The 15,904-nt window shown below is 36.2% G+C and overlaps 1 protein-coding gene across 4 annotated transcripts; it reads right to left on the reverse strand.

The window, feature by feature from the left end:
* Positions 1 to 1,991: 1,991 nt before the first annotated feature.
* ubxn1 (UBX domain protein 1) lies at positions 1,992 to 9,329 on the reverse strand. Of its 4 annotated transcripts, none has more exons than XM_074648663.1 (10): positions 9,257 to 9,329; positions 7,648 to 7,712; positions 6,615 to 6,668; positions 6,315 to 6,442; positions 4,537 to 4,618; positions 4,178 to 4,369; positions 3,319 to 3,370; positions 3,076 to 3,198; positions 2,755 to 2,938; positions 1,992 to 2,611 (listed from the first exon to the last, which is right to left on the reverse strand). In XM_074648663.1, exons 2-10 carry the CDS (start codon positions 7,704 to 7,706, stop codon positions 2,571 to 2,573), a joined length of 915 nt encoding a protein of 304 aa, XP_074504764.1. In that variant the 5' UTR covers positions 7,707 to 7,712; positions 9,257 to 9,329; the 3' UTR covers positions 1,992 to 2,570. The 4 variants fall into 4 exon arrangements, with proteins under 4 accessions (XP_074504764.1, XP_074504761.1, XP_074504762.1 ...); XM_074648660.1 differs by having other exon boundaries at positions 4,525 to 4,618; positions 9,257 to 9,327; XM_074648661.1 differs by having other exon boundaries at positions 4,525 to 4,618; positions 9,203 to 9,259.
* Positions 9,330 to 15,904: the final 6,575 nt, after the last annotated feature.

Below are 15,904 nucleotides of genomic sequence, written 5' to 3' on the forward strand. Positions count from 1 at the left end.
AAAAAAAAAGGAAGGGCTGCCCCCTCTTAGCGGATTAGTCGACTAATCGGTCATTTTTATCTTAGTCGACTAAGATTTCTTTAGTCGATTAGTAATTTTTTATGCAATTTATCATGCTGAATGACTCATTTCCGAGAAACTTATGAGCACATCTCTGGTAAACACAAGATATAAAGTGGTGCTTTTGTGTGATTGTTTGTGGAGAAACTCAGTTTCACAGATCGGTCGATTAAATCAACTAATCGATTAGTTGACTAAGAATTTCTTTGGTCGAGGAAAGCCCTAAAAACAGGTAAACAAAGAGGACGGCTCGTGGTCGTTCAGCCAGGGCATATTTGAATTTACACAGAAATATTAACATTAAGGATTTAAGATCGTAGCCTGCATAAAAACACGTGAACTCAGTAATGCAAGCATAATTTATATTACACCTTATTCATCAACCATTTCTTTTAATTTTTGCTTAGTGATGAAAAACGAGTAAATTGATTATTTGACGATAACCTCTCATCTCGTTAGGCAAGAGCCTGGAAGATGATCAAATCAGGCAGTAAAAAAAAGGTACCCAGAATTGGCGTTGTCAAGGTAACATAATATGTCGCCGCAAAGTGCTGTCCCATTCGTATTTATACCATTTCAAAGCCTTGCAGCCCCTCACACTTAATTTACCAGGTGATGTCCGTTAAGTCCCCGAGGGGTTCAGGGCTTAAGGCCTGAACTGATCATCATTAAGTTAATTACTTCCTCCTGTGCATCTCCTACTGCAACATGTCAAACCGTGAAAATCTGTGAAAAACGGCAAATACCATCTCACTTCTTCTTTTGTATGTCATGGAGTTCAGTTGTTTTAATATCCAGTTTCACCTAAACAAGTGAACAGCAGATGCTCGTTAGTAGGGTTGACCCAAATGCTTCGAAGGTTCGACTGTTGTCATGGTAATCGACCTACAAATCAGTATTCGAATCCATCTGGGTTTCTATTGTTCTTAATATACTGTATATAAGTATGTAATAATGTATAAATCCCCAAATAGCCCATGAAATAAGGCAAAATCCCACAACATTATACATTATTCTTATTACACAATTTTGTTGATTTATCGATTCTGATCGGTCAATCACTGCGTTATACGGTTACTTCTTTATAGCAGACCGTTGCTATGTATAACAGACCGTTACTATGGACGCAGTTCTGATCTCTGGCGGACCGTTTTTGTGTCAAATTATTAATTTCTTAAGTAAATAGCCGTGCAGTAAACGTGATAATGTGCAGATCGCCCTGTCGGGGTCGTACATTATCCCTCAACATATTGGACATTAATTATTATTAGTTATTCTCAGATGGATATCGCTGTTTTTTGTGGGTAGAGGTGTGTGTAGAGGTGTGTGTGTGTGTGTGTGTGTGTGTGTGGCAGCGGCAGTGTCTCGGCCTTAAATCCCGTATTCAGGACAGCCCTCCTACTTGTTAGTCTTTAGTCCTATTCCAATATTACATGGTTGAATAAAATGCCTGTCACTCACCATGTAACATAACTTAAGGAGAAGTCAATTATGATGAGAATTCAGTTTAATATGTTAGCTACACAACATCACAACCTTAAATGTTAAATGTGCACGTGTTCAGATATCTGTGGTCGTATGTGGTGATTACATCTGTTAAAGGAAAAGGATGCTGATATTCTAGTTTTCTTATCAACAAATCACATGAAAAGACGACAACAGACTATGTGTCTCAAACATTACTCAAATGGGAGGAAATGCTGCATTTAGGGACTGTTTTAAGCCTCAGATTTGGTGCTCTAGTGAGTATTTACAGCATCATGTTCATGCTCATGAAGGTCATCCAGTGCAACAGTGTGACTCACTGAATAAGACTGACTACACAAACATTCAATTCGTTGTTGTTTTGGGTCTTTTCATGGTATTTTTTGACACATATTTTTTTAAAGGTTACATATACGATTGTTAGAAAATCCAGTCCACCATCGTAATTCTCTTAGTCAGCTTTTATTTTAAGTAGATTCTTGGTGATTATGCAGACATAACTGTCATCAATATATTTAAACTTATAAAAAAAGACTGGCAAAGTAGATCACAAAATCAGGAAGATCGTGCGGATTAAATTTAAGGCCCTTTCAGAACCAATCGAGTGGATCTTGTGTGGTACTTTGCTTTGTAAAGATCAAGTTAAAATCAAACGATTCTGTTCTGTATCATTTTTTATAAATGTGTTGCTGACACCGTGAAGCAGTATCCATCAGAAGCCAGCTATCTTCACTTTGTTCTTGAATAAGTAAAAGTCACTGCACACAAAACCAATCTAGATCAAGTGCAATCAATCAGCCCACAATGGCAGTGAGTTAACCAAGCTGTTTTTTTCACTGTAAAGTAGTTTACACACTCTGAACGCAGACTCGAGCTACATCTCTCTGCTTTAGTTCAGCTAGCTGGCTTGTTGAGTGATACTAAAAAAAGGGGTGGTGGCTCTGCTCCCGGTCCGATCTGTTTCTGGTGTCTCTTGTGGTGGAAGTGGTGAGGTAGGCTCACAGAGCAGATCCTCTCATCTCATCTCACTTTTTGATAACAACCAGCGCAGCTGAAGGCACCAAACCTGAAACCCGACAGAATGGAAAGTCACAAAACAGGTCAGATACCGTCTGTTTCAGGTCCAGCTAAACCACAAACCCTGAGAATGAATTAATATTACAGTAAAATGTGCTCTATATTCAAATGTAGTTCCAGCTCAGTGCTCACCCAGTTCTTTGAGGGGCTTCTCCATGTCCAGTTCAGTGTATTCGTGACGGGGGTAGGGCGACAGCAGCGTGAAGTCCTGACCCTCGGGTGTGTTGCCATTCACCTGCACGTAGACGCGCACTGCCGCCAGCGGCTCCTGGGCCTTGAAGACTGCTGTGATGGTCGAGCCGTCCAGCAGACGTACCTTTACCGTGAAGAAGTGGAAAAGAAAAAAAGTGTGACATCAAAATAAAAAAAGATCGGTTCTAGTGAGGTCTAACTATGTGAGTTCTGTGCTTAAGTGGTGTGAAGAGAAGCAGGTAGGTGTACGAGTGCCTGTACCTGTATCCTGGACTCATCGTATTCCTTCTTAGTGGGTGGAGGGCCGTGATTGGTGGGTGACGACGGGGTGGGCTGGGCAGGCTGGGACGATGCTGCAGTGCTCGGGGGTCCACCGCCTCCAAACTAAACAGGTAAAAAAACAATCTAAGTTGTTATTGATTCCAACAGAAGTGGTAATAGAAAGAAATAAGTGAACAGCAAAAAAGGGAAAACTGAAATGGGACAAATAACGAGATGAGTTACCTTCTGTGCTCTCTCCTCTCTGTCTCGTGCAATCTTGTCTTTAACCCTTTGCCTGACAGGAACAAAGACAAGCAACACAATGACAGCATGAAGAATGTACTAACTTTGACAGTTGTAGAGTTTGATGCTGACTTCATCTTAAAAAGGTAACCTTTGTCACTAAGGAGTTATGAGTTTCTTATCCTGTACAGTGCCGTGGGATTCCCTCCTGAACTTTCCTTGTAGGGCTTCAACTAGCAATTATTGTCATTGTCGATTATTTTCTCAATTAATCGATTAGTTGTTTGGTTTATAAAATGTCAGAAGATGGTTAAAAATGTTGATAAGTGTTTCCCAAAGCTCAAGGTGACGTCCTCAAGTGTCTTGTTTTGTCCACAACTTAAAGATATTCAGTTTACTGTCATAGACGAGTAAAGACACCAGAAAATATTCACATTTAAGAAGCCTGAATCTTCTAACAAAATGACTGATAACTGATTAATCGATTATCAAAATAGGAGATTAATTTAATGGTTGACGACTAATTGATTAATCGTTGCAGCTCTATTTCCCTGATTCTATTATTTCCACTGTTTAGTTCATGGCTGAACGGGATGGCATTCAACCAAGTAGCTGCATTTCATTTTTTTATGAAGTGGAAGCCATTGTTTCTATACTGTTATACTATTATTACAATTTTTCTTTTTTTTTAAAACTTGCTTTTCATCAGAGGGAAGTCAAGTTAATATTTTTAGAGAGAGGAAATATTGGGAGTGGAAACATCTTTGGCTGTTTAGGTACTTTATTATTTCCATGAGTACTGTTTCTACTACCCAGTGCAAATAGATATAATTATACTGTGCTAACGTGAATACCTTACCTTGCCATTTTGTCCTCCATCTTCTCTTTTCTGCGAAGTTCAGTAAGTTTTTTCATATCATCATCCTGCAGCTTTTGGCGTATGTGCTGCAGCTCTTGGCCCTGCCTCCTCCGCATCTTCTCCCGCTCCAACTCCTCTGCCTGCTCTCGCTCTCGCCTCTCCGCCTGCTTCACCCGCATCAGTTCCTCTAGCCTGAAAAAAACCCACACGCAGATATTAGCCACATGGTCACCTATTATATTTTGATATACAGTATAATGTGTAGTGGAGTAACCGTGTTATGTGAGGAGAAGAAGCTGTGACTTGGACACCCAGTACTGGAGGGATTGTGTTTATAGTGTGTGAACCTTTTAACTTGCTCAAGTTTCTCCTCCTCGGACATTGGAATCCTTGCACTCTCATCGTCGTCCTCTTTGTAGCTGCCGTCCCCACCTGCTGTCCCTGAAGCCAAAACAAATGCACGTGAGAAAGTGAAAGAGAAAAAAAGATAGAAAGAGGTATGTATTGTGTTGTATTGAAATGTCTTACTGTCAACCACAATCCAAAGCAAACAGGTACTACCTAACCTACACACCTAACACCAGAAACCATTGCCGACATAGAAAACCTCCACCACAGAACACTAACAGGAAAGCAAAGTGAAGCGACCACTTTAACCTCCGTGGTGGAGGTGATGACAATAAGAAGAGAAAGAAAAAACAATTCACAGAGGGAAAGAGACAGAGAAACTAACAAACTGATATCACATCATGCTCAGTGTAAATTAAAAATTTAATTTAGAGTTTCTAACTTGTTTATAGATGGAAAATACATGCTGTGGAACAAGTGACTAAAAGAGCGGGCCACACGAATAAAATCCTGTCACATTATAAATAACTTTATATCAGAATAGGGCTGAACAATTAATCAATTTTATCGACATCGCAGTATAACCGGTTATATTTATAAATATTTTCGTGCTGCAGGGATGTCCTGTCCTACACATCTAGACTAAATAAAACATCTTTGTTTGTTACAGATCCCTGCAAAAACCATACCATATCAATGTTTTTCAATGAAAATGAGAATAATAATGTAAAAATTAACATTCCCTCAAATATCGCAAATCATATCGCAAAATATCAGTCAAAAATAATCGTAATTAGATATTTTTTCTAAATCGTTCTGCCTGATATCAGAACATCAATATATATCCTCAACCTGATGTTGTATATTTTCTAGAAGAATCATTTAAAAGCTGTTTATGGATAAAATAACCAGATAGGAATGTCTGTTTTTGTCCAATTGTGTGAATTAAATACCAAAAAAACAGTATTATCCACAATGACCTAATACATTCAAGAGATATTAAAGGGATAGCTATCATGGTGTAAACATTCAGACAAAATATCTGATGGTAGACAAATTAATATTTCCCCATATTAGGGGCATAACGAAACGTCGATCTGGATCGATATATTGTTTCTAGGGCTGACCCGAAAGCTTCGGCCGTTGCCATGGAAATCAACCTCAAAATCAGTTTTTGAATGCTTCAGGTTTTTTTTTTTAATATATATGTATATATAAGTATGTAATAATAAAAATATAAATCCCCAAATAGCCCATGAAATAAGGAGTAATCCCACAACATTATTCAACATTAATTATTATTAGTTATTCTCAGGATATGGCTGTTTGTTGTGTGTGTACAGTAGTGCGGCAGCGGCGCTGTCCTGGTCACAGAAGAATCAGCCAGCTGTGCTGCGCTGCGCTGCAAAGCTTCGAATACCTTTGTATATTTCGAAGCCCAAAAATGGTATTCAGGACAGCCCTTATTGACTCAATGATCCATTATCATCGATACATATCATCTTTTGGATCTGCCTTTATTTTGAAAGTTGCATGGCACGTCTGTGTCACAATTTCCATCCAAGCGCTTCCTACAAAGCCCAGTAATAAAATTGTCAAATCATATTTTAATTGCTTTTTGTAAGTTTATATAAATGCAACTGATTGTGTTAAATAAACATGTAATATCGATCGCAGTATTGAATCGAATCGTATCATGGCAGACTTTGTGATTTACACCCCCTAGTATATATATTGTCATATTGTACATCCCCAGATGGTTTCTCTGGTGGTGTCTAGCAGCCCTCACCTTCAGCAGTGTCTGCTAGTGACGGCTGATCTGTGGTGGACTGGCTGTCTGCTTCTCCTCCCAGGACGCTCGCAACGGGCGGCACAAAGGGCGAATCGATGTCTGGGTCGTTCTCATGCTCCATTAACCTGAGAAAAAGCACATCACACAGGAAAGATAAGGACTACTGTTGATTGCGAGAATCCAAAATATGCTGGGGAATCAGTTGCACTGGTAGGTTTTTAGGAGTGAGACATAAGAGTGTGACTTTCAGTGATGACAGAGGAGGGTGTCATTTCTGTGTGTGTGTGTCAGACTCACCAGTCCATGGCTTGCTCTATTCCCTGGTTCCCTGTGTGGGCCACTGCCTTTTCCCTGAAAACACGTGATAAAGGACAGACAGGTTCACTCTAATGTTACACAGCTTTCACTTTCACTTCTTTGAAAGTCGTCTCAAGTCCAGGAACTACATTAACCAGGGTGGATTTTGGGGATAGATAGATAGATAGATAGATAGATAGACAGATATATATATATATCTATATATCTACATATATAGATATATAGATATATAGATATATAGATAGCTTTATTGATCCCTGTGGGGAAATTCGATTGCCACCAAGTCAGACAACAACAAACAATCAACAAAAACACAGTATTCACAATACAACAATAAATAAATAACATCATAAGAAGCCCTTTGAGACATTATCAACAGCTGAGAGGTACCATGGATCTAAGCCATATCTAAAAATGTTCATTTAAAATTCTGACCGCTGCTGGAACAAGAGACCTTCTGAATCGTTCAGTAGAGCACTGAGGCATCACTAGTCGCTCACTGAATGAGCTTCTGAGTCCGTTCAAAACACCATGTAATGGATGGCCTTCAAAATGCAGAACTGTTTTAAGTTTGGACCTTGTCCTCTTTTCTACAGTGACCTCCAGTGAGTCTGGTGCAAGACCAATCACTGAGCCAGCCTTTCTGATCAACTTATTGATCCTGTTTTTATCATCCACAGTGATCATGGCATAAAAAAGAACACTATAGCTAAAATACCTTGATAGAAAACATGAAGAAGGGTCCTGCTGACATTAAAAGACCTATGTTTTCTCAAGAAGAAGAGTCTCGACTGGGCCTTCTTGAATACAACATCAGTGTTCTTTTTCCAGTGTAATTTACTGTCCAGGTGGACACCTATAGGTATTTATAGGACTGGACAATCTCAATCAGCTGACTCTTGATTACCACTGGGGAGACCTCTTCCTTCTTCCTTCTAAAATCAATGATCAACTCTTTGGTCTTCCCAACATTGAGTTTTAAAAAGTGTTTTATCACACTGGTGTCACTCACGCTCTGTTTCTCTCAAAGCCCATCTCCAGCAGGCTCTCTAGTGTTGTTAGCTCTGCCATTTTGACCTGAAAACACATAAATTAACAGCACATTATGTCATCATCTTTCATTGGGACATGTTGTTACACTCCTGTTATTTGCTGATAATACAGAGTAAGTCACAAGTTACCCTGCACTATATTCAGTTTGAACAGTTTTCTTCATCTCCTTGTATTTTTATATCTGGTATATTTTTGTTGTACTTTGCACTACTAACTTTACTACTGCCTTTTTACTAACATGTTTTGCACTATGGAACTATGATGCTGGAAACTTGAATTTCCCTCAGGATCAATAAAGTTACTATCTATCTATCTATCTATTTATATATCTATATTATCTATCCATCTATCTATAGTATCTATTTATCTATCTATCTTTAGTATCTATCTATCTATCTATCTATTTTTATCTATCTATCTATCTATAGTATATATTTATTTATCTATCGTATCTATCTATCTATCTATTTATCTATCTATCTATCTATCTATCTTTAGTATCTATCTATCTTTAGTATCTATCTATCCATCTATCTATTTATATATCTATCTATCTATAGTATATATCTATCTATCTATTTTTATCTATCTATCTATCTATCTATAGTATATATTTATTTATCTATCTATCTATCTATCTATTTATATATCTATCTATCTATCTATTTATATATCTATCTATCTATCTATTTATATATCTATCTATCTATCCATCTATCTATAGTATATATCTATCTATAGTATATATCTATCTATAGTATATATCTATATATCTATAATATCTATCTATAGTATATATCTATCTATCTATAGTATATATCTATCTATAGTATATATCTATCTATCTATAGTATATATCTATCTATCTATAGTATATATCTATCTATCTATAGTATATATCTATCTATCTATAGTATCTATCTATCTATAATATCTATCTTTAGTATCTATCTATCTATCTATCTATAATGAACCCAGCACGTTCCTGCTTTGTTAGCTCTGCCATTTTGACCTGAAAACACATTGTATTAACACATTAAGTCATGAACTTTCCTTTGGACATGTTGTTGTTACCCTCCTGTTATTTGCTGATGTGTCACACTAATGAACCAGCAGGTTTCTGCTTAAACTCAAATCACAATGACAAGTTGTCTTTATCTCAGTCCTGTGTTGCAGCAGCTACATCCCCATTATGATCACAATATAACACCATGTGAACACATATTAACCTACCTTTGACTACCATAACAACATACAGTGTTCACCCTGCTGAGTAGAAGCTATTTCACATCCTATCTTCTCTCTAAATCATCATGTTAATCATTAAACCATCGATCTGCTGAATGCTAACATTAGCATTAATGCGGCTAACATTCACATAGCTCAGAAACCTCGCTGGATTAGCTCGATTAAAAACCCCCACAGACTCTCACGAGCTCTCCGTCACGTTATCTACTAATGTGTGTCTGTATGTTACATGTAAAGGCACACGTACGTGTTATTTTATGACTCACAGAGGTTAATATCGGCTAATATATTGATGAAGACAACGTTAGTTAGCTACTCACACATCAGTCAACACCGCTTCAACAGTACGGGAACAGCACACAGGTCAAACTCAACCGAACCACACAAAAAGCGATTTTTTAATTTTCCTATTATCATGGTTTTATAATACAAGATAATATTAAATCTGACACCCACCATTCCTTATTATTAGCCTACTGAAACTTGGTAATTGAGTAATATTGAGTATACTTTTGATACTTTAAGTACATTTTGCTGATAATACTTCTGTGCTTTTACCTAAGGGTTGGTTTATATCTACTTTTTAACTCCGGATGGATATGTGGGTTGTAAATAAACTTGGGATGCTGTTCATATATTTAATTTGGGATGTAAATAAATCTGGGATAGTTATATATATTATATTATATTATCATTCTATGATATATGAGTTATTAGAGGAGAAGTGAGAAAGGGGTAGGGAAATATAAGTTTTAATTTTACCTACTCCTTTTCGGACACTATTACTCTTGATTTGTTTGTTATTATTTTGTATCTGTTTTTATTTATTTTTATGTTCGAAATAAAGTCATTCATTCATTCATATTTGTACAGCATTTCGGCAAAGAACCTGGTTTAAGAACATAATAGTTTTCACTAAGAATATCTGAATATTACCAAGTTTCAGTATGATAATATAAGGTATGGTGGTTGTCAGATTTAATACTGTTATCTTATATTATAAGAACATTATAATAAACTTGGAAAAAGCAGTTTAAAGCAGACGGCGTATTAAATAAATAAAGTGTAAAATTGCCAATATGTCTTGTTTTTTCCTTGTTACTGATAGAGTTCAATCATATCAATCATATATTTTATATATTCTTAGTGAAAACTATTATGTTCTTAAACCAGGTTCTTTGCTGAAATGATGTACAAATAATTTACATGAGTTAATAGAGGAGAAGTGAGAAAGGGGTAGGGAAATATAAGTTTTACTTCTACCTACTCCTTTTCGGACACTATTACTCTTGTTTGGTGTGTTATTATTTTGTATCTGTTTTTATTTATTTTTTATGTTCGAAATAAAGCCTTTCATTCATTCATTCATTCATATTTGTACAGCATTAAAAGAAAAGAAACTGGTTTAAGAACATAATAGTTTTCACTAAGAATATATAAAATATATGATTGATATGATTGAACTCTATCAGTAACAAGGAACAAACAAGACATATTGGCAATTTTACACTTTATTTATTTAATACGCCGTCTGCTTTAAACTGCTTTTTCCAAGTTTATTATAATGTTCTTATAATATAAGATAACAATATTAAATCTGACAACCACCATACCTTATATTAGCCTACTGAAACTTGGTAATATTCAGATATTCTTAGTGAAAACTATTATGTTCTCAAACCAGGTTCTTTGCCGAAATGCTGTACAAATATGAATGAATGAATGACTTTATTTCGAACATAAAAATAAATAAAAACAGACACAAAATAATAACAAACAAAACAAGAGTAATAGTGTCCGAAAAGGAGTAGGTAAAATTAAAACTTATATTTCCCTACCCCTTTCTCACTTCTCCTCTAATAACTCATATATCATAGAATGATAATATAATATAATATATATAACTATCCCAGATTTATTTACATCCCAAATTAAATATATGAACAGCATCCTAAGTTTATTTACAACCCACAAATCCATCCGGAGTTAAAAAGTAGATATAAACCAACCCTTAAGTAAAAGCACAGAAGTATTATCAGCAAAATGTACTTAAAGTATCAAAAGTATACTCGTTATACAGAACGGCTCCTTCTTAAAGTGCTATATTCTTATAGAATATTATGTGATTCTGTTTTTATCACTAACACATACATTTTAATGTTGGAATCAACTTGGATACTTTATATACTAGTAGGTAGATTAGTAGTACTTTACTGCATCATGTCTACATGGTGGTGCAGTGGTTAGCACTGTCGCTTTACAGCAAGAAGGTCACAAGGTCAAACCTGGCTTGGGGCCCTTCCTGTTTGCAGTTTGTATCTTCTTTGTTGTTGTTAATTGTTGACCCTAAATATCCCATAGGTGTGAATGTTAGTGTGAATGGTTGTCTGTCTCTATGTGACAGCCTTGTGATAGTCTGGCGACCTGTCCAGAGTGTTCCAGGGCCTCGCCCAATGTCAGCTGGGATTGGCTCCAGCTCCCCCGCGACCCTGAATAGGATAATGAATGAATTACTGCATCATATCACAAAAGCATATAATATGTTTTTTTATATAAAAAGTAACTAGTAGCTAAAATGTCAAAATAGATTTGGCTGAGTAAAATGTACAATATTTCCCTCTGAGCTGTAGTAGTGGAGTCGAAGTATAGAGTAACGGAAAATTGAAATACTCAAGTAAAGTACAAGTACCTCAAAATTATACTTAAGTACAGTACTTGTGTAAATGTACTTGGTTACAGTGGTCTGCCACCGGCTACAGGAAAAGACAAGTTAGTTTACAAAGAAGAGAAAATACATTGCTTGTCAAGACAGCAAGTGACGCATGAAATCTTGTCTTTATATGTTTAACATCTTCTTCACAGTCCAGTGCAGTTGAGTCTGCCTCTACATGTGTTATACAACAATTATGACAAATGCAACCAGGATGTGAGAATGGGGATTTTGAGGGACCTTTTATGTAAATCATGTAAATTATGTAAACAATGTAAAACGAGCTCAACAGGTGCTTTATTTACTCTAAAGAGAGAAATTAGCCTAAAACTATAGGCTTTGACTTATGCTTGGGGCATCAGATTAATTGTCTCTCCATTTAGCTATTTAATCAATTAATTATGATTATGATGTAGACTATATCTCCGTATAGTTTTTGTAAAAGGTGTCAGCCGAGGTAGGAAGCAGTGACACGGTGAATGAAGAGGCCTAAAGGCTGATTTGAAGTGCTTTAGGGTCCGTTGGTGTCTCTTATTGGCTGCTCTCCATCTTGTATGATTTCATCTTCTTGTGTCTGTTCAAACAGAATGCAATTTGCTGACTTTTATGGGAAGGTTGGGTCTGTTACATATTTACAGTCAGTGTAATGATTAATTTCTTCTCTCCCCCACTCAGTCTTAAGCAGCCCTCATCCACGAGTCGGCCATTACTCAGGGACAGACTTCTGCCTCAGACTTCTCACGTCTGTCTTCAGACTTCTCTCCTCTCTTAAAGCTCACCCACAAACTGTTTTATTTCTCTCCTCTTTACCATCTATTTGTTCGGCTTACTTTTCCTCATGCTGTCATTTGGTCTCTTTTCCCACTTTTCTGACTTTTCTCTCAGAATTAATGACTGAAATGAGCCTTGTTTGCAGTATTTTACTTGGTGAGTATGAACTTTTTTATGTACATTTAAATGTAGCTAATGAACTGAAAATTAGTAATTGAAGAAGCATAGATCAGTCACTTTATCATGGGGCACACTTTAATAGGCTACTCCATCAAAAAGTAAGCACAACTACAAGCCAAGTATACCTTTCTGTAGGCCCATAAGGCAAGAATACTTAATTATACTTTTCTTAAGTATATCTCGATCAAAAGATTAAGTACAAGTAGGCTAAAAGCAAGTATACTTAGATGTTTCTGTATACTTGTCAGTATGAGCCAAGTATACTTTTGTTAAGTATATCTCTAATAAGTACATAAAAAGTAAACTGAAAGAAAACGCTCTTATTTTAAGTTTAAAAGAAGAATACTAATAACAAAACACTTATTTTTGGTAAGGGATACAATGGGCATATATACAGTTCTAGTTATAATGTACTTTTGTATTGATTAGATATTAACTGTGCATCCACTCCGCAAGCAACTTGTCACTGGAAGTGCATTCATTTCTTTGCTCAGTAAAACGTCAATTACAGATCATCCTTTGAGCAATCTTGCAGTCTCATTTGAAGTGAACTTAATGGCTATAAAGACAGAACCAAAATGGTTATTGAGGAAGTTTATGAAATGGTGAAAACTGAATTAAACTCCAAGTGCTTCCTGTTGGAATTATTGGTTGCCAGGCAACACGCATGATTTAATTCAGAGTGGGTCTATTTGTTATATCGGTACATTAACCATAATAACTGTTCTCAAGGGGACTCTTATAATTGACTAGAATATAAATTGTTCAGGATATAAAAGGTAATCTCTGTAGATTTTAACCTGACTCCTGTCTACTAGTGTTGAGTCAACCCTGAATCACAAAAGCCTTCTTCTAAAACTTGATTTCCTGTCATGGCACTGACCAGATCAGACTCTCCTGTCCAGAGTTCATCATAAAAACATTCATATATGAGTGCAGAGAATCACGATACAGATTCTTTGAATGCACAGATAACACTTTCACAGTGTAATTATCTGACAGGGCAAAGTCGAAGGAGACAACAGGGGTGAAGGTCTCTTTAGTCTTCCTTTAAATTGCTTTATGGCCCTGTTTTTCACTGGAGGGTTAAGGGTCAAAGCTCAGTCGTGATAACTAAGGAGATGAGAGGAAATGATGCTCGCTCATGTTTACTACTTGTGTTCAAAGCCATATCAATGCCTGTGTGTAAAAGATTAATTTTAATGGTCTAAAGGCTTGTAATGCATTTGCTGGGATGACGCTTCTCCTGACTCCTATCACACTTTCATTGAGTGAATGACTCTGATTTTATTGGAGTCAGAAGGTTGAACATGTTTCCTAGAAGCAGTAAAAACCAAGATCAGGAGATGTAAGATTATGGGGGATGATATTTTACTAAACTTTTATTAGGTGTGGGTGGTATCGGATAATAAAAGTATGCAGTAAAATGATTTGATTTCATGTAGTCAGTGATGCCCGACCAAAAGAGGGCAGCATTATTTCACGTGTGAAAATTTTTTTTATCACACTGGCACCTTGTAGTTAAAATATAATGTGAAATTCTTATCTTTGATCCATTGTTGGGATCTGGTAGTTTAAAGGTATTGTAACAATAATCCATTTTGAACAATTCACACTCATATAACACACACATTAAAAGGCCAGAGGAGCATATTTAATGTATATTTCAATTGTCCAGTGAACATAATCCCTTAAAGGAAAATTTTGAAACACTTGGTGTAACCTCCATCTATTTGTCTCACTGAAATGTCAGATGTTGGCAGAAAATTATACAGCCAGCATCGTGGTGAAGTGAATACAACCACCACCGCCACCGCCGCCACCACGTTGCTGTCAGCTGTGCTGTTTCTGTGGGTCTCTCCAGCTGTAACAGCATCTCCATATGGAAAAACTCTGGCTTCCAGTGGAGCTGCTGTTATCTGTGGTGGGACACCTCTTGTCATCGAAAAGCTGATGGGACTCTCTGTGGCTTACAGCTCACACATCTGAAAAGTCACTGTGACATTTTCATGCTTATTTCTGTGAAGGTTGCTCTTTGCAATAAAATTATGCTGATCCCTTAAACTGTCTTTCTGTTTCTTTATTGTGCTGTTTGTACAGAGATAAACATATGATATAGGCTACATGACATTGAGTGACACCACTTTATCATTATATATATATATATATATATATATATATATGTATTGTGTGTGTATATGCATGTTAAATTTAATTTACAGTAGCTATCTGAAATTAAAACACAAACCAAAACTACATAAGCAACATGGTAAATGGTAAAACATTGCTAGATGTTTAATTGATATGAATGAATGAATAATTTTATTCAAGTGTCCTAACTGAGACACATATTTCATATAGAGGCAGAAAAAAACAAAAAGGAGAGCAAGCAAAACACATGGCACTGTGTTTATAAATTGTTCGTCAAAATATATAGTCAGAAAGGACTTTAACAAATAAAACATAAAATGCTTTCATACTGACATAACGACCCCCAAAGGACAAATAATCTTTTCAGTGTAATGCAAGAGGCTTACTTGTTACCTGCAAGATACTTCATTCATATTGACATGATGGCACCTCAAAGGAGAGAGAAATGAGGAGAGGATCATTTGGTTGAGATTTGAATGAATTATACTGCTGTTATTACAGGTCAATTCAAGTGCTTTATTCTACTGATGCCTGCAAAACAAAAGAACAGATAAAAGTCGGACTAAACATTTTTTTGAGGCGCAAAATTCAAATAGAAACAGAAAACTGGAAATATATTTAAAAAAAATACACATCCCCCAGTCTGAGAAATACACTCAGTAAAGTAAAAACAAAACAGAAAATAAATATAGATCATTGTGACTGTGTGCAACTAGATATAGCCATTTGAAATGAAAACCAAAACCACATATGAATATGAAACCCACATTTGCTGTTAAAGGCCAACAGGTTACTGGAAGTTTCACTGACATGAATGAATGAATGAATGAATGCGGTCATTTGAGTGTGGCTATAGGTCAAGACATAGTAGCCTAAATCAGATAAAAACTAAACAGAAAATAAATGTAGATCTCATTGTGAATATCTGTGACTGATATAGCCATTTGACATTAAAACCAAAACCACATAGAATATGAAACCAACATTTCATGTTAAAGGTTAAAATGTTACTGCTCAGCAGGTGTGAATATGTAACTGTGTGAATGAAATTGTGATGCCCATTCTGAGCCCATTCAATAAATCCCCTTTAGTGACCCACCTAGAACCCACTTGGGTAGCGGGACCAACTTAGTTGATCCAAGTGGGCCCCATAAGA

This window comes from Sebastes fasciatus, chromosome 10 (assembly GCF_043250625.1).
Source record: "Sebastes fasciatus isolate fSebFas1 chromosome 10, fSebFas1.pri, whole genome shotgun sequence".
Taxonomy (NCBI): Eukaryota; Metazoa; Chordata; class Actinopteri; order Perciformes; family Sebastidae; genus Sebastes; species Sebastes fasciatus.